The sequence below is a fragment of the Ovis canadensis genome, chromosome 1 (assembly GCF_042477335.2).
Source record: "Ovis canadensis isolate MfBH-ARS-UI-01 breed Bighorn chromosome 1, ARS-UI_OviCan_v2, whole genome shotgun sequence".
NCBI lineage: Eukaryota > Metazoa > Chordata > Mammalia > Artiodactyla > Bovidae > Ovis > Ovis canadensis.
In genome coordinates, this window is record NC_091245.1 from 194,167,041 (window position 1) to 194,193,743 (window position 26,703).

Sequence of the window (26,703 nt, forward strand, 5' to 3'; positions counted from 1 at the left end):
CTTGGTTCTTTTTTTTTTTGGCTTGCTTCCGTTTTTTTCCTCCTTCCCTTCACTGATGCTCTAATTTTCTTTTGTCTTTACTATCTTACCCATTATGGGTGGCTTTATGTTTTCATATGTAATAATTCAATTCAGCTGGTTTTTTTTTAGCTTATAACCTACTTCCTCCTCCTAGACACCACATACTACCAAAGTAAAATGCTATAAAATGTTTGATTAACTCTCCCCACCTGCCAGAAAATGAAATGTTCCCGGATAATATTCTTCACAGCTTCGTTGCTCCATACATCACGGTTGAGGCACTGGCATGCAAAGTCTTGTACATTTTGAATGTTTATCATCAGCCACTTATTTTGCATTTGGCCACACTCTTTGGCCTGTAAGAATAAAGTTACATAACAATTATTAGAAAGTTTCTACTTGGTAACAGGTGTGTTTCAGAATTCAGAAGTTATCTTCTTTCCATGTAAATACTAAGTTTTTTCGCTCAAGTATGACACCTAGAGTTTTCTGTGTATAAACATTAATTACATTTTTGCTTATATATACATGTATATACATTATACAGTCCATTTGCAAGCATTTTTCGAATTTAAATGAACTGTTTTCCTTTTATCCATTGTTATTTATTAGAGTGGCTGCATTTTATTGCACTGGTAAACATGTAAACCTCTTCACCTGAAAAAGATTCCACAAACAAGGGTACGATTCTATTGTGCTTTCTCTACTAATCCCTATCCAAAAATATACCTCTTCTTTTTAATAACTGTAACCAGTATGTGTGTATTAGTTTGTTATTTTTTTCAACATCATTTTACATACATTTCCAAATATCATATTCATCTCAATTATTAGGCACATGGCATTTTATAGATTCACTCTATGAATCTTTGACTAGAAGCTGCTGAGGATTTTTTCTCTCAGGGTTGTTTTCCTAGGTGTGTGTTTAAAAACTGAAACTACAGATGAAAGGATGTTTCAGAATGATCTCCAAAAGACTCTCCAATTTACAGCACAAGTATCAGTTATGAGTGTGTACTTTTTTTTCCCTTACATTGCCTTATCACAACATTGATCTAAGAAATATTACTGAACTGGAAAAGGATGGAAGAAAAGCAAATGAGCAAAAGCTACCTCAAACCCTCTTATAGAAACAATGAAATGGAAGTCATAGCTTTTAAATGATTTTGTCAGAGAAACAATATATTTTTTCCCCAAATCAGTGTGACATGGGAAAGTCTTAAGAATCAGCTAAAACTCAGATTAATAATAACTGAAGAACATGTATCATTTCGGAGGTATTGGAAAACGTAAGACTATCTTCTGTTTAATAAGCAGGTTTACACAATCTTAAAAAATTGTTATTCTCCTTTTCTATACACATCTTCCAGAGAAAATAATTTTATAATATTCATTACTGATTCCAAAGGTGAAAATCTAAGTTCTAAAAGGAAGTAGCTTTATAATGAGCCAGAAAGCTACAATTAACCGGTCAAAAGCTTATTTTTAAGTATATAAAATCTAATAACTCCTTGCTTCTAGGAAGTGATAGTATTCCACTTAATCCCTTGCCTATAGCAAGCATGTGGATTTAAAAAATGGGTGATAAGTGAGTAATTATACTGCTTTAACTGAAGAAAAGTATTTGAGAAGAAAGAAAAAACATTCTAGAGGGACAGACTAAATAGTACACATCCCTATAAGGTAAATTTACTAAGTCTGCCTTAACTGCAACACTGACCAAAAAAAAACCCCAAAAAACAAACAAAAAAACCCCACGTAACACTGAAAAATTTTTAAAAGGCAGAGTTCAAAAACAATGAGAGCTATCTGCTACTGTTTTTAAAAATTCATCTATTCACAGTCATGCTTTCATTCATTCAAATTCATTCATTCAACAGACATTTGAGTATCTACCATGTTTCAGGTAGAGCTATAGATGCTGGAGTTATAGCAGTTACCAAACCAAAAAATCCCTTCCTGCACAAAGCTTACAATGGGAGAAGCCTTATATAAGCAAAAGCAACTGAAAGATGTTAAGAAATTACTTTTAATGCAAATCAAAAATCAAAACTACAATGAGGTGTCACCTCACACCAGTCAGGATGGCCATCAATAAATAAATCTACAAAAAACAAATGCTGGAGAGGCTGTAAGGGAACCCTCCTACACTGTTGGAAAAGTACGTAAAGAGGATATAGAGGAAAACTTAATCTATTTCAATAAATATATATGTATAAAGTTGAAAACAAAATATACTAAAATATGCACTATACTTTCTTATGGAAATGGAAACTATTATTTTTCCTTGTTGCTTTTTTTTGGCTGTGCCTCATGGCATATGGAATCTTAGTTCCCCAAGCAGGGATCAAACCCACACCTACACTGGCAGTGCAGTCCTAACCACTGGACCACCAGGGAAGTCCCTCCTTGTTGGTTTTTAATTTTTCTCTAAATTTTGCTTAATTTGAATAAAAATATAAGCTATGTATAAAGTTTATCTAGAAAAACTTTATCTTATGTATTTTGTTACTGAGTCAGTTCTTTACATTTTAATTAAAATATTTTAATTTGCATTTATAGCAAGCACTTTGGAAATTAAAGTACTTTTAGAAGAACCAACTGGATGTCCAACTGAATGGCAATTTTACAAATAAATATGCATTTGTTATGAAAACAAGAAATACTTTATGGAAATTGTTCTGATTCTTTCTGTACAATATACTCTAGATTATACCACTAGATAATTTATGGAGGGCAATTGTTTGCCAGATACCCTTCTATGCACCATGGACACAGAACAGTAAATAAAACAAAATCCCTGTATTCATGCTAAAGGGGAAAGAAGAAACTTACATGCTAAGAGGGAAAGAGGAAAACATAAGAAATATTTCCTTCCCCAGGTCAGATAACTCACCCTAAGTGCCTTGTTCACTCAACTCCAGCTACATGAATTTCCTTGGCTATACCAAAAATATGCCTGAACTCTTTCCAACACTAGTATCTTTACACTTAACTGTTTTTCTACTCTTCCCTAAGATCCTTCTATGGTTTACATTCTCTCACTTTGTCCCCAAACACGAGTCCTCTCTCTCCTTCCCTTACTCTATTTTATACTTTCTCCCAGCAACTACTGTAACCTGAAATTTTTGTGTGTCAAACATACATAAAACATATATATATACTAAATATGTTATATAGATATTGTTTTTGGTTTTTGTTTAGTCTGTTTCTCCCTACAGATTATAAACTTTTTGATGTCAAAGGACTTCGTATAATTTGTTCACCACTACCTTCCTATGGCAGAAGCTGCTTACAGATAACAAATACCCATTTTTCCCTTCACCTTAGTAACAGAATTTCCAACTTTCAGCTAAGCATCTTAATTTCCTAGTATCCTTTGCAACTAGGTGTAGCCACATTGCTAAGTTCTGATCAATGGAATGTGAGAAGTGATGTGTGTGACTTCTAAGTTGTTCCTTTAAATGGAAAAGGTGTACCCTTCTCAGTCACTTCCCTCCTTCATGCTAACTGAAAAGCAAAGATGGTGGTTAGCCACCTTGCATCATGCAGACAAGGGCAAGCAAGGCCTAAGGAACAGCAGAAGAGGACAGGAAAAGCTGCATCCCTAGTAACTTCATAGAGTAGAACCATCCTAAAAGCATGGACCTCTATCTTGTTTAAGCTATTGTTTCATTCCTGGTCTCTCTCACATGGAGTTAAATCTTTATTCCAATAAATATAATAGCCATCCCCTAGAACAAGGCCTTACAATAGGAGGCCTTGTTAAATACTGAATGAACTTCACAGGCATGAGGCAGAACCCTTGAACATGGTCCACCTCTAGTTACACTAAGAAACAACAAAGTCTAGTTTCTAAACTTGTAAAACTGTAGCTCAGATCTACATCTAATCCAAACCTATGGGTCCTGCCTGAGCAACCAAAGAAAGTGAAAGTCACTTAGTCGTGTTCGAATCTTTGCAACCTCATCATTCCTTTAATTTTTAACATTCATCTCTCTTAAGTTTCAGCAACTTAATTTTGCATATTGCTTCTCTAATTTTTATAAAACTAATGGATATATCATTAATCATAATGAAATGCCTACTTTTTCTGGGAATATTTATATCATTTAAAGAGTTGTAAATGATAAAGTTGAGTATTATCAGTGAAAAAATACAGTTGAAAACATAGGTCACAAAATACAAAGAATAAAAGGTGATACAACAAATTGAAAAAACTCCAGATGACAATATTGAAAGATTCACATCTTCCCTTAATGAACAAGCAGCAGACTAACTGCTTTTTATGAGGCCAAAGTGTCCAAATTAAGTCAAGTTCAGAGTTACTTCACTAAGCCCCTGAGCAACACAGAAGCTAATGAAAATAGAAAGCACATCAAAACAAACTCAGATCCTTTTTCTTTCTTACATATTATCTTATTCTCCATTAATGGTTATTAGAAAGGATAGGCAGTTGCCATGTTAAAGATCATGAGCGAAAGATGAAGAAAACTGGAGACATCTAACCTGACATTTTTGAGCTGATAACCTGACATCAGACTCCCTGAACTTTATTTACACAACAAAAAGAAACACATCTGATCAAACCTCCATTATTTGGATTTTGTTACATGCAGCCAAACACCTTCAGGTTTTATAATTCAGAAAATTAAAGAATGCAGAAAGCAGTAGCTTATAATAAATTTCTTAACCTAAATATTTCACTTAGGCTAGTGTAAGTGTTACGTTAAAGGGCAAAATGTTTTTAAAAACACAATCATAATTCACTTCCAAATATGTAGCTACTAATGTCATTTTTGTAGTTAAGTGTTTGCCCTACTTTATCCTAATAGACTTACCTGAAATTTAAGTGCTACACAGCTATAGAAATGCTCTTCTGATTCAACAGAGCATTAACACGCCAGTCAACACACAAAATCAAGCTGTTTGAACACCCACAGAAGAATATTTAAAATCCCAACTAAACTCTTTCATTTAACAAACATCATGTTCCTATTAAACGCTAGAGACTGGATCAAAAGGATTACCATAATAAAAAGAAACATGGTTCCCCTGCCCTCATTGAGCTTATAATTTAGCAGACAATCAAATAAACCTGCTCCAGAAGGTTTTCCTTTGGTTTCAGCTAAATTAAAACCAAGAACTGAAGGAGAACATATTTTGCAACTAGAGATACTCTTTTCAAACACACCTGGATCCTTATAAAAATGAGTAAAAGGTAACTATAAACAATTCACAAATGGCCAAAACACACAGAGACTATTCCCAATAGTAAAGACATATAAACATTAAAAGATTAAAAAAATAAATTAAAAAAAATGGCAGATTCTAAAATGATGCCACACAATAAAGTGATTTTATTAGGTAATATCATATACTGGTGGTAGAAACATAAATCAATGTAACTTTCTAGATATCTCATTAAGACACTAATTTCTCTATATGTTGAAAACTTTTTTTTGCTCTTAGAAAAATGCCACTAAAAACTGCAAAAGGATTCACAGGTTGGGTTTAGAATCTCCAACAACTTACTGTTTCAAAACTGCCTTTATGCATCAAATCAATGGGTGGCCGGAACAGATCTGCAAGGGTAGTTAGTTTCTTATCTATTGCTCCTCCATTTCTTAATTCCTGTTCTTGCCGAACTGCAACACAGGAGGATAAGAAAGTTTCAATTAGCCATAAAAGTCATGAAATCTCCCAATTAAGAAAATGTATCAATTGTAAGAACTAATGAACAATGTGCTTGATCTCAAATGCAAAGATCTAAGGCTGACTCTGAAAAATAATACAAAGTGAGTTGGGGGGAAAGTCTTAAGACTTGGTGCTCTCTATCCAAAGGTAGGGATAAAGGCAAAAATTATCTAAGAGTCACTATTCAAAATATTTCCTTCACATACTCAAACTGAACTTAAGCATACAAGAAAACTTTCATCTCCATTTATCTAATTCTGAAAGTCACCTTAATTTATCTAGCTACATTCCAGCTGTTTCTAGCAAAATTCCCAATCTTGAAAGATTCTGCCAGTGAGAGACAATGACTACCGCTGTCATCTGCTCCTGGGAGCGCACAGGATTCCCTGGATGCCTTATGTCAGTCTGGATTCCACTCTCTCAAGTTATAAGACCTATATGAGCTTCAATGAACTCATTATAAATAATTACAAACTCAAATATGGTCCAAAAGTTCCTCACATATTCTCTAAACATATCTGTCCTTTTCTTTAGGGTTCCATTACTAAATCAGTACTAAATCCACTAAAAGTAGATGGTCAAGATTCTCGTTCTGATTTATTCCACAGAAAGACATAAACCTATTTCAAACAGCTGTAGCCAAAATGTTAATAGTGGCTGCGTGGGGTATTATGGCTTTTTCTTCTATTTTTCAATCCCTATAATAATCATTTTCATTGTAGTCGTTCCTTTAACTGACATATATCAGGTTCCTGAGGAAAATCAGTTTTTATTTTATTATAGTCAGCATTTAACTGCTCATTCAGAAATGGGTTGTTTGTAAATTATTAGATTTCTAATATTATATCCACCTCTCTTATTCTTCTATAATCAAGTAGGTTAGAATTTAGAATAATTCAGCTCAAGGGAGTGGAGAAGGACATGGTAACCCACTCCAGTACTCCTGCCTGGAAAATCCCATGGATGGAGGGGCCTGGTAGGCTACAGTCCATGGGGTTGTGAAGAGTCAGACATGACTGAGCGACTTCACTCTCACTTTTCACTTGCACACACTGAAGAGGAAATGGCAACCCACTCCAGTATTCTTGCCTGGAGAATCCCAGGGACAGAAGAGCCTGGTGGGCTGCCATCTGTGGAGTTGCACAGAGTTGGACACAACTGAAGCAACTTAGCAGCAGCAGCAGCAAGGGGGAGTTAATAACAATCACAGACTGAATTCATAATTTACTTTTTTAAATAAGATGAATCCTCAAAGTTATTAGGCCTAATATTAATCATTTTTTTCAATAAAACAATTATATAAAACAAACCAGGATCTTGACCTGAAGGGGAGTGTATGGGTGCTTTTCCACCTTGGTTTTATCTGCGGGAGACGGGGAGGGAGAGAAAGACAAGAATGGAGGCGGAGAGAAGAAGGAAGAGAAAAGGAGATGATAAACTAATCCATAGATACCTACTAGTTTCAGTTTGAAAATCCCGGAAACCATCAAATATTGAACGTGCAGGCCGTCGTCTTTTAGGAGCTTTAGGAGAAAAAAACAGAATTGACACAAAAGCTTAAACATTAATTTTTTAACAATTCTAAAATATCTTTATCTATAAGAATTTCTTATTTTAAGACACTCAGATTGATAATAGTGTCCTCTTCCAAAAAATAAAATATTTTTAAAACCTTCAAGTCATTCATACATACTTAACGTAACCATCTTCAGACCAACATTTTGTTATATAAAAAAGAAAATTAAGGTCCAGTCAAGGACTTGGCCAAATTTATGTAAAAAGACAGGAAGAAAGATTGTGAACATGATTCCACATGGAGATGAATCTTACACATGCTCCAAATACCAAATTCAGGTTATTTTAAAGGATCTGCTTACCCTTTAGTACAATACTTGAGTAAATTTTAAACCATAATATTTAAGAACTACTTCTTAGTAAGTGGCACACATGTAGAATTATAAACACCAATAAAACAATTTTAGAGTGTAAATTTTTCCTATAATTACAGATAAATAAATAGAACCAATATCTTCTTATACTATTGAATAGGGTCTACTACCCAATTCTTAAGTATTGTACAGATAAAGTTTCAAAAGCAATCATCAAAATATTATCTTCCTGTATGTTCTTAAACCTAAAAAATTTACCAGGTCTTAAATGGGAAAAGAATCTGAAAAAGGATAGATACATGTATATTATGTGTAACTGAATCACTTTATTGTACACCGAAAACTAACACACAACTGTAAATCAACTATAATATAAAACTTTTTTTTAATTACCAGGTCTTTATATACATTAAATAAGGACATTTAATGATTCTTTCAATATGAGTGACAGTTATTAAGTTGGCTTATGGCAAGCCCAGAAAGCATGTAACTAGAACAATACTCTGTAAGAAATGATGATTAGATAGTAAGATCAGATAGAAACTATTAAAGTCCCCCAATCCCATCTTCAAAGCATCCTTCACAACAGCCTGCATTTTCCATTATATAGGGTAATTTTTTAAGAACTACTGAGTAAAAAGCAAAACAGAAAAATAACAAAAAAATGCAGAACCACATGCTAAAAAATTACTTATTTGTTTAAAGCATTATCTGTCAGTATATCATTTGGAAGATTCCCCTGGAGAAGGGCAAGGCAACCCACTCCAGTACTCTTTTTTTTTTTTTTAATTTAAATTTATTTTAACTGGAGGCTAATTACAATATTGTATTGGTTTTGCCATACATCAACATGAATCCACCACGGGTGTACACGTGTTCCCCATCCTGAACCCCCCTCCCTCCTCCCTCCCCATACCATCCCTCTGGGTCATCCCAGTGCACCAGCCCCGAGCATCCTGTATCCCGCATCAAACCTGCACTGGTGATTCGTTTCATATATGGTATTATATGTTTCAATGCCATTCTCCCAAATCATCCCACCCTCTCCCTCTCCCACAGGGCCCAAAAGACTGTTCTATATATCTGTGTCTCTTTTGCTGTCTCGCATACAGGGTTACCATTACCATCTTTCTAAATTCCATATATATGTGTTAGTATACTGTATTGGTGTTTTTCTTTCTGGCTTACTTCACTCTGTATAATCGGCTTCAGTTTCATCTACCTCATTAGAACTGACTCAAATGTATTCTTTTTAATGGCTGAGTAATACTCCATTGTGTATATGTACCACAGCTTTCTTATCCATTCATCTGCTGATGGACATCTAGACTGCTTCCATGTCCTGGCTATTATAAACAGTGCTGCGATGAACATTGGGGTACACGTGTTTCTTTTAATTCTGGTTTCCTCGGTGTGTATGCCCAGCAGTGGGATTGCTGGGTCATAAGGCAGTTCTATTTCCAGTTTTTTAAGGGATCGCCACACTGTTCTCCATAGTGGCTGTACTAGTTTGCATTCCCACCAACAGTGTAAGAGGGTTCCCCTTTCTCCACATCTTCTTGTAGACTTTTGGATTGCAGCCATTCTGACTGGTGTGAAATGGTACCTCATTGTGGTTTTGATTTGCATTTCTCTGATAATAAGTGATGTTGAGCATCTTTTCATGTGTTCGTTAGCCATCTGTATGTCTTCTTTGGAGAAATGTCTATTTAGTTCTTTGGACCATTTTTTGATTGGGTCATTTATTTTTCTGGAATTGAGCTGCAGGAGTTGCTTGTATATTTTTGAGATTAGTTGTTTGTCAGTTGCTTCATTTGCTATTATTTTCTCCTATTCCAAAGGCTCTCTTTTCGCCTTGCTTATAGTTTCCTTTGTTGTGCAGAAGCTTTTTAATTTTAATTAGGTCCCATTTATTTTTGCTTTTATTTCCAATATTCTGGGAGGTGGGTCATAGAGGATCCTGCTGTGATTTATGTTGGAGAGTATTCTCCCTATGTTCTCCTCTAACAGTTTTAGTTTCTGGTCTTTCGTTTAGATCTTTAATCCATTTTGCCACTCTAGTATTCTTACCTGGAGAATCCCATGGACAGAGGAGCCTGGTGGGCTACAGTCCATGGAGTCCCAAAGAGTTGGACACAAACTGAAGCGATTTAGCACATATCATTTATGCACATATGCATATCAGTATTTACACTAAAGAATCACAATATTATCTCTAGGAAAAGGAATTTGGTAAAAATGAGAGGCTACTATATTTTAACTTTGCTTTGAATTTCAAATTTAACCTGAATTTTACATATAAATTGTTTTATTTTATTGAATAAATTATACAAATTTATTTTAAATTTTATTAAACTTATAAAATTTAAATATTGCATTATTTCTCTCTCCCTCTCTTTATATAGAAGAAGCAAGAAATATTCTTTTCAATCTTGGAACTATTTTTATTTGAGAGTTCCTATCTTAAATATGTTTCTAGCAGTAATAATTTCTCAATGATTTCTTAAAACTCATTATCAAGTACTATTTACCCATAACAATTAAGAAAGTTTTAACCAATTGTTAACCATAATAAGAATTATCTTCGGGTGAGACATAGAACAGCTGCTTAAGAAAGCATATTATTATTAGAGAGGTAGTACATAATATATAAAAGGTAGTTTTTTTCTATTCTGAAATTACCAGTGGCAGGCCAATCAACATTCTATGTTCTTTACACATATACATATTCACTCCCCCAACCCTGCCTCCAATTTAGCCCTTCTCAATCTCCTAGAGATTCATCTAGGTCCTTACTGCTAGCTTTCCAACTGCCCTCGTATTTCTTGGACTCATGACCTATTCCCATTTGTTTCCCCCTTATTTATCCTAAGTCTAAGCAAGAACCTCTCCTCAGGCCATTACACCTCTAGCTTCAGGACCATTATTAATTATTACTCCTGCCTGCCTCTTCATACATGGTTTCCAGACTCTTCCAAACCATATGCTAAAAGTAAACATCAGTCCTCTTTATTCTTACTCTACTACCCACAAAGTAAGAGTACTGGTCACTGAGGTCAAAGAAACTAAGCTGCAAAGAGCTAAAAGAGATTCATTCGGAGCTTCACAGTCAGAATAGGGGAGAAACAGAGAAAAAAAGCTTTATGAGAAGAGCAGCACTGTTGCACATTTTCACAAATCTCTGTTAATAACTAGTATGAGAAGACACCTGAATTTTTAGATCTGCTTCTGCATTCAATCTGCTGCTACTCTTTTAATTCAAGTATATGAAGAAAAATATTTAACTTCACACAGGCATGTAAATTGTAAAAGAGAAGAGTATTTTAACAGTTTTAAGATAATTGTGAACATTTTCCTTGGCTACTACACCAAACTCAATCAGAGGTAATTTCTTAAAGGTTGGTAGGTTAAGTAAGTAAGCAAGTAAGTAAAGTCACTCAGTCCTGTCCGACTCTTTGTGACGCTGTGGACTGCAGCCCACCAGGCTCCTCAGTCCATGGGATTCTCCAGGCAAGAATACTGGAGTGGGTTGCCATTTCCAAAGGTTGGTAGCAACATGGAATCTGAAATATTATCAATGAACTTTTCATACTCTGCTCCATTTAAATCTACTGGTCTATGTGGTAGGCAGGCTCTGTGACAGCACCTAATTATCCCTATCTCATGACCTGTACATGAACATCTTGAGCATGGGCAGGATCAAGCAGAATGAGGCAGAGGTGACAGGATGTCACTTCCAATAATTAGGTTACAAAAATGGTGGCTTCCATCCTGAGCTGTCCTCTCTGGCTCTCTCATTTGCTCTGTGGTAAGGAACTGATGATGTCTCCAGTAAACCATCAGCCACATAAGTGAATTCAGACTCTTCCTCTAGTCATGCTTTGGGATGCCTGTAGCCCTGCATGACACCTTGATTATACGCTTGAGAGACCATAGAAGAGGGACCCGACTAAGCCACACCTGGATTCCTAACACATAGAAATGGTGATATAACAAACGTTTGTTGTTTCAGGATGTTAAATTTTGAAACAATCTATTAAACAGCAGCAGATATCTAACATATATTGCATATACAAATACATATTGATCAGAAGAGGTATTTCACCCATGTACAATTTTGTAACAGTGTGCTTTGGTGGCTTGAAAATATTTGTTCACTGAGTTATGCAAAACATTCCAAATTTGACCTTTTCATCATAAAGTATTTTAAAAAATAACTGTTAATGTCACCACTAATCTCATCAGATTATTATTAGATGCGAAAAGAAGGGAAGTGAAAAGCAAAGGAGAAAACAAAAGATATACCCATTTGAATGCAGAGTTCCAAAGAATAGCAAGGAGAGATAAGCCTTCCTCAATGATCAATGAAAAGAAACAGAGGAAAACAACAGAATAGGAAAAGACTAGCGATCTCTTCAAGAAAATTAGAGATGCCAAGGGAACATTTCATGCAAAGATGGGCTCAATAAAGGACAGAAATGGTATGGACCTAACAGAAGCAGAAGATATTAAGAAGAGGTGGCAAGAATACACAGAAGAACTGTACAAAAAAGATCTTCATGACCCAAATAATCACAATGGTGTGATCACTCATCTAGAGCCAGGCATTCTGGAATGTAAAGTCAAGTGGGCCTTAAGAAGCATCACTACAAACAAAGCTAGTGGAGGTGATGGAATTCCAGTTGAGCAGAAAGGCAATGCCAAAGAATGCTCAAACTACCACACAACTGCACTCACTTCACACGTTAGTAAAGTAATGCTTAAAATTCTCCAAGCTAAGCTTCAGCAATACATGAACCGTGAACTTCCAAATGTTCAAGCTGGTTTTAGAAAAGGCAGAGGAACCAGAGATCAAATTGCCAACATCTGCTGAATCATCGAAAAGGCAAGAGAGTTCCAGGAAAACATCTATTTCTGCTTTATTGACTATGCCAAAGCCTTTGACTGTGTGGATCACAATAAACTGTGGAAAATTCTGAAACAGATGGGAATACCAGACCACCTGACCTGCCTCTTGAGAAACCTATATGCAGGTCAGGAAGCAACAGTTAGAACTGGACACAGAACAACAGACTGGTTCCAAATAAGAAAAAGAGTACGTCAAGGCTGTATATCATCACCCTACTTATTTAACTTATATGCAGAGTACATCATGAGAAATGCTGGGCTGGAGGAAGCACAAGCTGGAATCAAGATTGCTGGGAGAAATATCAATAACCTCAGACATGCAGATGCCACCACCCTTATGGCAGAAAGTGAAGAAGAACTAAAGAGCCTCTTGATGAAAGTGAAAGAGGAGAGTGAAAAAGTTGGCTTAAAGCTCAACATTCAGAAAACGAAGATCATGGCAGATGGTCCCATCACTTCATGGGAAATAGATGTGGAAACAGTGGCTGACTTTTATTTTGGGGGGGCTCCAAAATCACTGCAGATGGTGACTGCAGCTTACTCCTTGGAAGAAATGTTATGACCAACCTAGACAGCATATTAAAAAGCAGAGACATTACTTTGCCGACTAAGGTCCATCTAGTCAAGGCTATGGTTTTTCCAGCAGTCGTGTATGGATGTGAGAGTTGGACTATAAAGAAAGCTGAGTGCTGAAGAATTGATGCTTTTGAACTGTGGTGTTGGAGAAGACTCTTGAGAGTCCCTTCAACTGCAAGGAGATCCAACTAGTCAATCTTAAAGGAGATCAGTCCTGGGTATTCATTGGAAGGACTGATGTTGAAGCTGAAACTCCAATAGTTTCGCCACCTGATGTGAAGAGCTGACTCATTGGAAAAGAGCCTGCTGCTGGTAAAGACTGAGGACAGGAGGAGAAGGGGACGACAAAGGAAAAGATGGTTGGACTGCCTCACCAACTCAATGGACATGGGTTTGGGTGGACTCCGGGAGTTGGTGATGGACAGGGAGGCCTGGTGTGCTGCGGTTCATGAGGTCGGAAAGAGTCAGACACAACTGAGCCACTGAACTGAACTGAATCTCACTGGAAAGCCTTTAAATACTAGGAAGCTAACAAGATCACAATCATGGACATAAACTTTCTAAAATTCTAAGTTCTGCATGAAAGCTGTTTTTTCCTTAAATGACTGGCAACAATTAATGTCAGTTGTTTGCCTTGAAGCAGTTAACAGGCTTTGTTCACATTCAAGAAAATGTCTGCCAAATGCCTAACTCTAAATAACTACAGTTTGTTAGTAATCTTTCAAGAAAAATAGTGTTCCATAAAAAAAAGCAGCTAGTTTAGGTTTCAACTCAAACACAAGTACAAGTGTTTTTCCTTAAAGTAACCAGAGCACTTCAGTATACGAAGTGCTTTATGTACACATCCTATTTCATCAAAAAGAATAGTTTAAAAATGTGGGTCAAGATCAAATGAAATTAATTTTTATTGCTTTGCCAAGAACATTAATAAGTAAAATTGGCTTTCTTTAAAAACTGCAAGTGTGTATCAGTGAAGAATTCAACAAGTAGCAGCAGTTTGGTTTTACTGTCCTGATTTAATTAAGACGGCAGTAGTTTGACCAATCATTGCTTCTCATTTATCAGCCCAAATGTCAACACTGTGAAAAAGGCAAATAACCAGTTAGTATTATTATGAAAATGGTTCTGTTCTTACAGACCCAGTGAAAGGGTACCACGGACTCTCAGACCACACTTTGAGAAACATACTTTAAATCGATACTACTCCTAATAAGAAAACAGTTCTCCAAAAACCTTTTCAAAGTTATAATAAGGTCTACTAATGAAAGTTAAGACTGATTTCCTAACTGTATAAGGTCATTCTTACCCCTGACTCTCATCAAACCAGAGATAAAAGAAAGTGATGTTTCAAATAGAAACTCTTTCGCTTCAAACAGTAAAACAGGATAGAACCCATTTACTGTAGTCTTCCCCACACAAAGATCCTGCCTTATTCCTTGCAATAAAGGAAAGAGAAAGCTTCCAAGGGCATTATTCCTGAGCTCCATTACATTTATATGTAAAAAAAAAAAAAAAAAAAAGCAGAAAGCACATATTATTCTTCAATGCTGCTAAATCACTTCAGTCGTGTCCGACCCTGTGCGACCCCATAGACGGCAGCCCACCCAGCTCTCCTGTCCCTGGGATACTCCAGGCAAGAACAGTGGAGTGGGTTGCCATTTCCTTCTCCAATATGTGAAAGTGAAGTCGTGTCCGACTCCTAACGATCCCGTGGACTGCAGCCTACCAGGCTCCTCCATCCATGAGACTTTCCCGGCATTCAGACCTTATAGTGCTCTTTCTCCCATCTTTATTTCTGAATCTTCCTCTCATCTTTATTTCTGATGCTGGAAAGTACATTCTTTATTTCTTTCTACAGTAAACTCCAAAGCTGCCAGGTTAAAGATCAATCTTAAAACTCTCAACTATCTGGATTTTTCAAATCAAAAGACATGGTTTATATAATTTTCTTCATCTTTTTCTTATAACTTATTTCTTCTTTTAGCCTGCCTACCGACTTCTTATATACCTATTTTTTGGAATCACTATTCTCAATATACACAATACAAATCATAACTTCTTCTTCTGGGTTTGGGTTTCTTTTTAAGTTTTTTTGGCCACACTACATGGCAGGCAAAATTTTAGTTTCTCACCCAGTGATGGTACCTTTGCCTCTAACAGTGGGAAGTGCAGAATCTTAACCACTAGACTGGCAGGGAAGTTCCTTATCTTCTGTAGTTTTAATATAACAGTGGGACATGCAGAATCTTAACCACTAGACTGGCAGGGAAGTTCCTTATCTTCTGTAGTTTTAATATACCTCTTAATGCCTAAAATATCTGGCTCACAAAAGGTAAGTCTTGTTAAAATAAAATTATAGGCAACGCTGAGCATCTTTTCACGTGTTTGCTGGCCATCTGTGTGTCTTCTTTGGAGAAATGTCTGTTTAGGTTTTTCGCCCATTTTTGATTGTGTTATTTGTTTTTCTCGTACTGAACTGCATGAGCTGTAGTATATTTTGGAGACTAATACTTTGTCAGTTATCTTCTTTGCAATTATTTTCTCTCATTCTAAGGGTTGTCTTTTAATCTTATTTGTTTCCTTCATTGTGCAAAAGCTTTTAAGTTTAATTAAATCCCATTTGTATATTTCCATTTTGCTTTTTTTTTCTCCATTACTCCAGGAGGTGGCTCAAAGAGGATCTTGCTATGATGTATGTCAAAGACTGTACTGCTGGTGTTTTCCTTTAAGAGCTTTACAGTAATGCAAGTCAAAACTATAATGAGGTATCACCTCACACTGGTCAGAATGGTCATCATTAAAAAAATCTACAAACAATAAATGCTAGAGAAGATGTGAAGAAAAGGGCACCCTCATGCACTGTTGGCGGGAATATAGATTGATACAGCCACTATGGAGAACAGTACAGATTCCTTAAAAAAACTAGGAGTAGAACTACCATGTGACCCAGCAATCCTACTACTAAATATACACCCTGAGAAAACCATAACTGAAAGAAACACATGTACCCCAATATTCAGAGTGAAGTAAGTCAGAAAGAGAAAGACAGATATTGTATATTAACTCATGCATATGGAATCTAGATGTTACTGATGAACCTATTTGCAGGTCAGCAATGGAGACACAGACATACAGAACAGACTTGTAGGCACAGTAGAAGAGGGCAGGACGAATTGAGAGTAGCATGGAAACATACACACCACCATTCGTAAAACAGACAGCCAGTGGGAATTTGCTGTGTGACACAGGGAGCTCAACCCAGTGTTCTGTAACTACCTAGAAGGATGGGATGGGGTGGGAGATAGAGAGGTTCAAGAGAAAGGAGACATATGTATACCTGTAGCTGATTCATGATGTATGGCAGAAACCAGTACAATATTGTAAAGCAATTATCGCCCCCACCCAAATTTTTAAAGAATAACAAAATCTGCCTTCCAATGCAGGGGACAAAGGTTCTGTCCTTAGTCGGGGAACTAAGATCCCACATGCCTTGGGGCAACTAAGACCTGATGCAGCCAAATAAATAAATATTTTTAATAAAATACAATAATAATTATTGTATTATTTAAAAAACTATAATTTTTCTTTAATCAATGTTCTATTTCCTACCATCTTCTCTATGTACCCTAGACTGATACCGTAATTTTTTGCATGGATTAGAGATTATTTTCTCCTTTTTTCAATACAGGAATAGCACTTTTAGAAATTAAATAAGAGTTCCCTGGTGGTTCAGTGGCTAAGACTTTCCGCTCCCAATGCAAGGGACCTGGGTTCAATCCCTGGTCAGGGAACTAGATCCCACATGCGTCAACTAAGAGCTGGTATAGCCAAATAAATAAATACTTAAAATAAAAAACGAGTGAAGACATAGTGTATCAAGACAATAAGGACATGGCAGTCAAATGGGTATTCAAAAAAAAAACCAATCAGAGTCTTTTATCTAATGATAGATTTGTTTCCATTATAAGGCAGCAATTCCTTTTGCTTATTTTCCTCCTTTTGGCCTTCTGAAAAAGCTATCAACTTTTTAATCTGATTCACTCCTCAGAAAGAACCAACTGTGCAACTTGCCTCAGTGCAGTATGGAATTACAAGGTAAGAAGTGATTGTACTTGAAATAATAATCTCTGAGCAAGCCTTCACATCTTTTGATAGCTTCATTAAAATCCTGAAGGCAACAATAAAGGCAAATAAAGCTAGGAAAAAAAGGTAAACTTACCACCAAACAAAGGTTCTGGTTCCACCAGTATTTCTTGCTTTTGAGGAATTGGGGCACGAACTTCCTCTCTATTAAGAAAAAAGAAATAAGTGGGAAAATATCCAAATGAAAACTTTTCTGCTACCTATTCTCACTGTAATTATTATGAATACATTCAAATTAACAAGTAAAATGAACAACAGACTTAGTGACTTTAAGGAACCACATTAAATTATGACAAGTGCTTGTTGGGTGATTTCCAAATAGAGATCAACTGGGACAAGGTACCTGGCATAGACAAAGCAAATGGGCTTAAGAAAGAGAACAAACATAAAAATAAAAAATACTGTGCCTTTCCTCTTAAGCTCCCTACCCTAAATTCTTACGGAAAAAGAAGATAGGAAATTTATACACACACAAAAAAGGTTCAGGGAATAAATTAATGGAAAAATATGAGCTTAATAAAAGCAATATTACATCACTACTACATTAAATAGTGAATTAAAACACAGATATATTAATGTAAGTTTAAACAGGCAGTTACTTTTATACTAGTTTTGACGAGAACTAAAGTAAGTAGTTGCTGTTTTGTTGTTTAGTCACTAAGTCATGTCCAACTCTTTTGTGACCCCAAGGACTGTAGCCTGTCAGGTTCCTCCATCCATGGGATTTCCCGGCAAGAATACTGGAGTGGGTTGTCACTTTCTTTTCCAGGGGATCTTCCTGACCCAGGGATCAAACTGCATGCCCTGCATTAGCACGCGGTTCTTTACCACTGAGTCACCAGGGAAGTCCAACCTAGACAGCACTCTTGATTATTCATTAAAGAGACACTAATAACAGGAAAAAACACTCATCTTTAAAAGCCTAGAAATTCTTCAGAGTTTACCTCCAGAGGGTTTACTAATAATCCATCTCTTCTAGCGAACAATACTCATTTAGATATGCTGTAAAAATGGTACATATCTCTTTATATATCATTTGGTTATTTTAGCTTTAATTCAAATGCAAAACTCTGCTGATTAATGTTCATAGCATGTAGTAAGTTCCAAATTTAATATATTCCTCTTAAATGTTAATTTAACTTAGGCCAATGTTTTTCATTCAGGTGTTTCTGATAGTAATAACTGAGCTTAAGGCTCTGTTTTTGACACCTAAAAGTTGAAACATCAAAACATGGTTTATTTAATGAAGTATCAATACTCATTTGTCAACAAAAACTAACATACTGTAAATAAAGAACTAGTCAGACCAAGAAATCTACAATAAGCCAAATGAGTGAAGCATAAACGATAATTCAGTATTACTTTAAAAACTCTTTCCTACTGGATTTCAGTCACTGCTCGCAAACAGAACTGCAATACTCTGAAGAAATAGACGCTCTATTAAATCTCTTTCACCAAAGAACAGGCCATTATCTTAAGAAAAAGATATCTTAACAGACAACTTTTACCTGAATAGATCTTTCCATTATTGGTATACTTCATTTTACATTTTATGTGAATGTGTATGCATGTACAGAATTATCTCAATCTAAGGCTTCCTGGTAGCTCAGCTGGTAAAGAATCTGCCTGCAAGACAGGAGACCCCGGTTTGATTCCTGGGTTGGGAAGATCCCCTGGAGAAGGGATAGGCTACCCACTCCAGTACTCTTGGGTGTCCCTAGTGGCTAGGCTGGTAAAGAATCCGCTTGCAATGCAGGACACCTGGGCTTGATCCCTGGGTTGAAAGATACCTGGAGAAGGAAACGGCTACCCACTCCAGTATTCTGACCTGGAGAATTCCATGGACTGCATACTCCATGGGGTCGCAAAGAGTTGGACACATGTGAGTGACTTTCACACAGAGGGCAATTTAATTACTCTAGAAACAAGTCTTAAATCTGATGAAATACATCAATTAGGGCCATGGCTTAATTAGTAGTCCTTATACAGAAAGACATATTTTAGGTCATTATTCCAAGACTGCTGGCTACCTAATGAAATGGAAGAATGGAACAGAAGGTGAACTGTATAGAAAGAAAACCTGTTTACAAAGTAGGCTAGGGTGTTACTCAGTTGTGCCCAATTCTTTGAGACCCCATGGACCACACCAGGCTCATCTGTTCAGGGGATTCTCCAGGCAAGAGTACTGCAGTGGACTGTTATTCCCTTCTCCAGGGGATCTTTCCCACCCAGGGATCAAACCTGGGTCTCTTGCACTGCAGGCAGATTCTTTACCATTTGAGCCACTGACACTGGCTTAGGAAGTAGGTGCCACTATCAAATGCTAATCAATTAGTAATACAAATAAGCTAAGCCAAATTATAACGTAATTCAGTAGGAAAAGACATCCATTAATCAAAAGTATTTTTAAGTACAACTAAGAAAACATGTTTTAAACAGTGAAGACTGGTATGTCCCCACAAGTCAGCTATGAATACCTGTTACAAACTAAATCGTATTTTCATATTGATTTCCATTAAAGATTTGAGTTATGTTGGTGGAGATTGGATTACTGAACTTGAAATACAAAACCAATACAGACAGGAAAAAACTTCATAAGATACAAATAAAAATCTTTAAAGTTCACACTTTGTGGGGAAACAGTATACTACTCTAGAATCTGGAACTAGATTTTTAAAAAAAAGCAATCATGTCCTGGAATGTTTCTGTGGCTTACTTTCTGTTTCTAACTTAGTAAATATAAAATCTGCACCTTTGGCCTATTCTATCATTTGTAAACATTAAAGAGTTATGAAGGGCTATCTGTATTAAAATCTTATTTAAGTATCTTTGAAATTTTGATTCAAAAATCAATGTTTTTCATTTGAGGATCATTCACCTCTAATATTTTCCAAAGACTACTGGAATTTTGCCTAACAGATACTCATTTTAAACTCTCGTTGGTATCAAATGTAAAGGGTGGAAAACATCAATGTACTTGTCATTTGATAAGTACATTACTATTCTCCATATATTACACTTCTATATGCTGAAGGTGCTTCTAAACATCAGATACCTATAGTTATTTAAAGTTATAAAGGATTAGAATTTTTTTCAAAAAATTTTCATGACAATTCAAAACTTTCCTGGGACAATGTAAGAAAATCTAAAAATGGGAAATCTGACTTTTATTGGGCTCTACTTGCATATCTGCTACTTAATTGCTGCATAGCTTGGGGAAATGGCTACACTTCAGCTTCCTCTGTAAAACATGGAAAATAATACCCACCTATAGGACTCTTCTGAGGATTAAATAATAGACTTGACAGTGCTCTAGAGAATTTAAAGCACGTAAGTATAAAAATTGTCACCTGCTTTCAACTTTTTATTTGTTCAAAATAGAGAATTAATCTAATTGACAAAAACGTAACTGCTCAATGTTGGCAGCAGGTAGCTCCTAATAATAAATATTAAATTCATACTCTGTGTGTGGTCTGACAGTGGAGACACTTGCTGAACTGGTACTGGGCTCTTCAGCGATTCCTCCACCATCCAAAAACATAGTGACTGCCATCTCCAGATTGTTGTTGCAGGCTTCAAGCATATGTTTCCCTACACTTTCACTTGCACCTGAAATAGTATAAAAACAAGAAAAAAGTTAAACAAAGACATTTTCTTACATTCAGTTCACGTTAGAAGACAGAATGCCCAAGGAAATTAATAGCACTTTTCCCTTAGAATTTTTTTTAATTAATTAATTTTTAAATTGAAGGATAATTGCTTTACAGAATTTTGTTTTCTGTCAAACCTCAACATGAATCAGCCATAGGTATATCTATGTCCCCGCCCTCTTGAACCTCCCTCCCATCTCCCTTCCCATTCCACCCCTCTAGGTTGACACAGAGCCCCTGTATGAGTTCCCTGAGACATAAAGCAAATTCTCACTGGCTACCTATTTTACACGTGGTAATGTAAGCTTCCATGTTACTCTCCCCATAAATCTCACCCTCCCCTCCCCTTTCCCATGTCCTTAAGTCTACTCTCTGTCTGTTTCTCCACTGCTGTCCTGCAAATAAATTCTTTGGTACCATCTTTCTAGATTTCATATACATGCATATATGATATTCATCTTTCTCTTTTTGACTTATTTCACTCTGTATAACAGGCTCTAGGTTCATCTACCCCATCAGAACTAACTCAAGTTCCTTTTTATGGCTGAGTAATATTCCATTGTGTGTATGCACCACAACTTCTGTATCCATTTATCTGTCAATGGACATCTAGGTTGCTCCCATGTTCTAGCTACTATAAACTGTGCTGCAGTGAACACTGACTGATGTGTCTTTTTCAATTTTGGTTTCCTCAGCATATATGCCTAGGATTGGGATTGCTGGGTCATATGGTGGTTCTATTCCTAGTTTTTTAAAGGAATCTCCATACCATCTTCCATAGTGGCTGTATCAATTTACATTCCCACCAACAGTGCCAGAGGGTTCCCTCTTCTCCACAGCCTTTCCAGCATGTACTGTTTGTAGACCTTTTGATGATGGCCATTCTGACTAGAAGAATGACTATTACGGCAGAAAGCGAAGAAGAACTAAAGAGCCTCTTGATGAAAGTGAAAGAGGAGAGTGAAAAAGTTGGCTGAAACTCAACATTCAGAAAACTAAGATCATGGCATCCTGTCCGATTACTTCATGGCAAATAGATGGCAAATGGAAACAGTGAGAGACTGTTTATTTTCTTGGGCTCCAAAATCACTACAGATGGTGACTGCAGCCATGAAATTAAGATGCTTGCTCCTTGGAAGAAAAGCTATGACAAACCTAGACAGCATATTCAAAAGCAGAGACATTACTTTGCCAACAAAGGGCCATCTAGACAAAGCTATGGTTTTTCCAGTAGTCATGTATAGATATGAGTTGGACCATAAAGAAAGCTGAGGGCCAAAGAATTGATGCTTTTGAACTGTGGTATTGGAGAAGACTCTCAAGAGTCCCTTGGACTGCAAGGAGATCCAACCAGTTCTTCCTAAAGGAAATCAGTCCTGAAATACTCATTGGAAGGACTGATGCTGAAGCTAAAACTCCAATATTTTGGCCCCCTGATGCAAAAAACTGACTCATTTGAAAAGACTCTGATGCTGAGAAAGACTGAAGGCAGGAGGAGAAGGGGACAACAGAGGATGAGATGGTAGGATGGCATCACCGACTCAATGGACATTGAGTTTGAGCAAGCTCTAGGAGTTGGTGATGGATAGGGAAGCCTGGCATGCTGCAGTCCATGGGGTCGCAAAGAATTGGACACAACCAAGTGACTAATTCTGACTGGTGTGAGGTGATATCTCATTGTAGTTTTGATTTGCACTTTTCTAATAATGAGTGATATTGAGCATCTTTTCGTGTGTTTGTTATTCTGAGAGTTGTCTTTTCATCTTGCCTATAGTTTCCTTTGTTGTGCAAAAGCTTTTAAGTTTAATCAGGTTCCACTTGTTTACTTTTGTTTTTATTTCCATTATTCTAGGAGATGGGTCATAGAGGATCTTGCTTTCTTTTTTTAAAAAATAATTATTTAATTCTACACTGTTGCCTGATTAGTGTGAAATTTCATAATGAAACAAAAACTAAATAAAGCATTTATTTGCTATTTCTTTAAATAAACCAACTATATATTCAATATTTGTAATAAACTGAAAAATAAAGTAAAACATTGTATCCTAGAAAGTTAGAACTACTTCATTAGAAAGAATGCAGTTCAGTTAGCAATTTCTATCAGAAAGGAAGCATTTTTGTAATAATGGGAGAGAAGCTACATTTTTTGTCAAAGATATAATTAAATCAAAATCTGCTACGAAATGTCAATCTTCATCATTTAAAGCTGGTCCTATTACATAGTTACTCATTTATTTGTACAGTAAAGCAAACATAATCTGTTTGACGCAATGTAAACTGGTAAAGCCCTTTAAGAAATCAATTTTTAAAAAATATTTATTTGGCTGCACTGGGTCTTAGTTGTGTGACATGAGATCTTCGATCTTTGTTGTGGCATGCAGAATCTTTAGTTGAAGTATATGAACTCTTAGTTGCAGCATTTGGGATCTAGTTCCCTGACCAGGGATTGAACCTGGGCCCCCTACATTGGGAGCACAGAGTCTTAGCCAGTGGGTCACCAGGGAAGTCCTAAGAAATCAATTTTATAAAATGTTATCAGGAAACATAAAAAGACCCTTTACAATTTTTGACCCAGTAATTTGGACTTGTAGTCTAGATAAACCTATATAAGTCTATACAAGTCTAAATAATCTATATAAATCTAGTCTAAATAAATCTATATAAAATACATGCATAATCCATAATCATGTCTATATACATGTCCAATATAACTTCAATTAATACAGAAAAACTGGACAACATAAATGGCTAACAGTAGTAGAATCTAAATTGTAAATCTATTTGGTGGGACATTCTGTGAGCATTAAAAAGTATCTCAGATCACAAGGAACTATATTCAATATCCTATAATAAACCACAATGGAAAAGAAAAAAAAAGGCATCTCAGACTTTCCATTTGAGATGATATTCTTTCTACCTGAATTTTGTCCCTTAGAGTCTCCTCCAGCCAAGACTGATGGTGTGTTGGTTTTTTGTTTTTGATCTGATAACGCCTTTTATTCTGCCATTGTTCCTGAAAGAATTTCAGTGGATATTCTATTTTAGGGCTGACAGTTATTTTCTCCCAGTACACTGAAGATAGCATTCCGGTGTCTTCTGGCTTCTGCTACTGCTTGTGGGAAGTAAGCTGCCAGACTAAAGGAAAACATTTTTATAGCGATCTGTTGTTTCTCTCTAGTTGCTTTTAAGATCTTCTCTGTCTTTGGTCTTCAGCAGTTTCACTCTGATTTGCTGGGGCTGACTTTATTTATCCTTCTTAGGATTCACTGGACTTCAACCATAAAGACTTATCTTTTACCAATTCTGAAAAATTCTCAGACATTTTCTTTTAAGGGTCTTAGTGAGGGATGCATCGACCTTCTGTTGCAGTGTCCCCTGCACTGGAAGATGGATTTCTTAACCACTGGACCAGGGAAGTCCCTGCCAATTTGTCTTTCGCCTGTTCACGAGCTTTTGTGTTGTGCTATGACCAGCTGCATCTGACTCTTCGCAACCCCATGGACTATAGCCCGCCAGGCCCTGCTGTCCATGGGATTTTTCAGGCAAGAATATTGGAGTGGGTTGCAATTTCCTTCTCCAGGGGATCTTCCTGACCCAGGGATCAAACCTGCATCTCCTGCATTGCAGGCAGATTCTTTACCATAGTGCCACTGGGGAAGCCCTCACGAACTTTTAGTTTTAATTTTTTATAACTAGAAGTTCTGGGTTTTTTCCTCATCTGATTGGTCATGTTTCAGAGACCCTTACTTCATACTCTTACTTTGATCTTTTTCATTTATTCTAATATATGAATCAAACTTACAGGAATTACAGAGACAAAAGATAAACTATCTGGCAGTTTCTAGTGCTCACTGTCTCTTGCCCACTGTGCCATGGTTTCTTGTGCATTTTGTGATTTTTCTGACTGTGATCTCCAGTGGCTTAGAATTTTAATCTGTAGATTTATGAAGCCTGGGTTGAAGGTACACCCCTTCTCAGAGAAGATGATTTAACAGATTTTATAAGGTACCTGAGGGCACTACCAAACAGAGGCTATTTAAAATACATTCTTGGCCTGAAGTTTTATACGACCACATGGGAAATGTGACCTTCTAAGAATCCTTGCTATAAATTCTCAGTGAAGATTTCTCCTACTACTCCCCAAATGCGAAGGTCCCAGTGTCATGAATGGAAAGGGTCTCTTTGCAGATTCTTCTCCTTAGAAAGGCAACAGGCTTGTTTCCTGTGCCCTATAAGGCTATCAAAAGAGAAATTCAAAGCCATCCAGTTTGGGCAAATTCAACCAGGGTGAAAGCTTAAACCTAGCTAACATCTCATTCCCAATTTCATTTAATATTTAAGCTTCTGAATATTCTTTATTTCCTTGCCAGCCCAGTGAGGCATACTGAAACATTTTTTAAAATAAATATTTAAGTCAAGTCTTTAACTCTTCTTACCTAGATTACTGCAATAGGCTCCTAACTGATCATCATTCCATTTTCCACCTTGCTGCTGAGGTTATGTTCTAAAATACAAGTGTAATTATCATACATAAATACAAACACAAATACACACAAATGGCTTAAAATTCTTTAATGGCTCTCTGACACCTACAGTATAAATTTCAAAGTCCTTATGATCTGGCAAGTCCTTTGTGATCAGACCTCAGCCTATCTCTCTGGCTTTGCCTCTCCTCTTCACCATCCTACAAATTCAGGATTGCCACACCAAATTACATGCTTGCAAAGTCTTTATTCTCCTTATCTCCCCCTTCATCCAGTTCATGCACGCTCAGGAATCACTGTAAGCGTTACTTCTGTCAATTCCTGTGCTGAGCATTCTCTATACTACCTCCTCCCCACTCTCACCGCTGTGATACTCTACTACATACATGGATATACTGCTAAGCATTAAATGCTCGTTTACTTTCTGTTTCCTCCAGAAGAGCAGGAGCTTCTTTAACATAGGGACTCGTTTCTGTCTCAGTATCCCCAGCCCTAGCCCTATCGTTTGCTTGCGTGTTACCAACATCCAGCAGGCTTACAACTATCTCATAGTACTTCAGCTAACCAGTCAGTACACAGGGAAAGAAGCGCCAGACTTCAATCAAAAAAGCCTTCTATATCCTTTGAATTTTTTTTTTCGTGGCCAAGCCAATGTTTGCAGGATCTAAGTTCCTCAACCAGGGACTGAACCAGGGCCCTGGCAGTGAAAGCACTGGATCCTAACCACTGGACTGCCAGAGAATTCCTCTATTCTTTGAATTTTAAACCACATATATTTATGTTTTAAATTTCCCTTATAAAAGCGATATGGTTACACTGTGGAAATCACTAACAGCAAGTGGGTATTTAGGAAAAATGAACTTAAAATAAAACTTCCACTTAAAGCATCACATACAATTTTTAAAATGGTATTATCTCAATATAAAGTGATAATCATAAGCTACAAAAAAAGGTCAGATGATAGAGTAGCTAAAGCTCTGTCACAAAGCTGACAAATACACATCTAAGATGCTAGTCTAAAAAAAAAAAAAAAAGAACTTCCCTGGTGGCCCGGACAGTAAAGAATTCACCTGCAATGCAGGAGATCCGGGTTCAAATTCTGGGTTAGGAAGATCACCTGGAGGAGGGAATGGCTACTCACTCCAGTACTCTTGCCCAGGAAATCCCAAGGACAGAGCCAGTGGGGGGGGGGGGGGGCGGGGGCGGGTACAGTCCATGGAGTCACAAAGAGTCGGACACAACTGAGCAACTAACACTTTCACTTTCCCTGGTGATCCAGTGGTTAAGAATCCACCTGCCAGTGCAGGGGACACAGATTCAATCCCTGGTCTGGAA

The 26,703-nt window shown here is 36.7% G+C and overlaps 1 protein-coding gene across 1 annotated transcript in view; it reads right to left on the reverse strand.

Annotated features, from left to right (window-relative positions):
• Positions 1 to 26,703, reverse strand: part of UBXN7 (UBX domain protein 7) — a 50,603-nt gene that overhangs the window by 10,323 nt on the left and 13,577 nt on the right. Inside the window, exons 2-6 of the mRNA XM_069556877.1 lie at positions 20,696 to 20,843; positions 17,311 to 17,378; positions 7,176 to 7,241; positions 5,557 to 5,669; positions 231 to 377 (exon numbers count right to left, since the gene is read on the reverse strand). Of these exons, the coding sequence (XP_069412978.1) occupies positions 231 to 377; positions 5,557 to 5,669; positions 7,176 to 7,241; positions 17,311 to 17,378; positions 20,696 to 20,843 (542 nt within the window). The remainder of the gene's footprint in view (positions 1 to 230; positions 378 to 5,556; positions 5,670 to 7,175; positions 7,242 to 17,310; positions 17,379 to 20,695; positions 20,844 to 26,703) is intronic.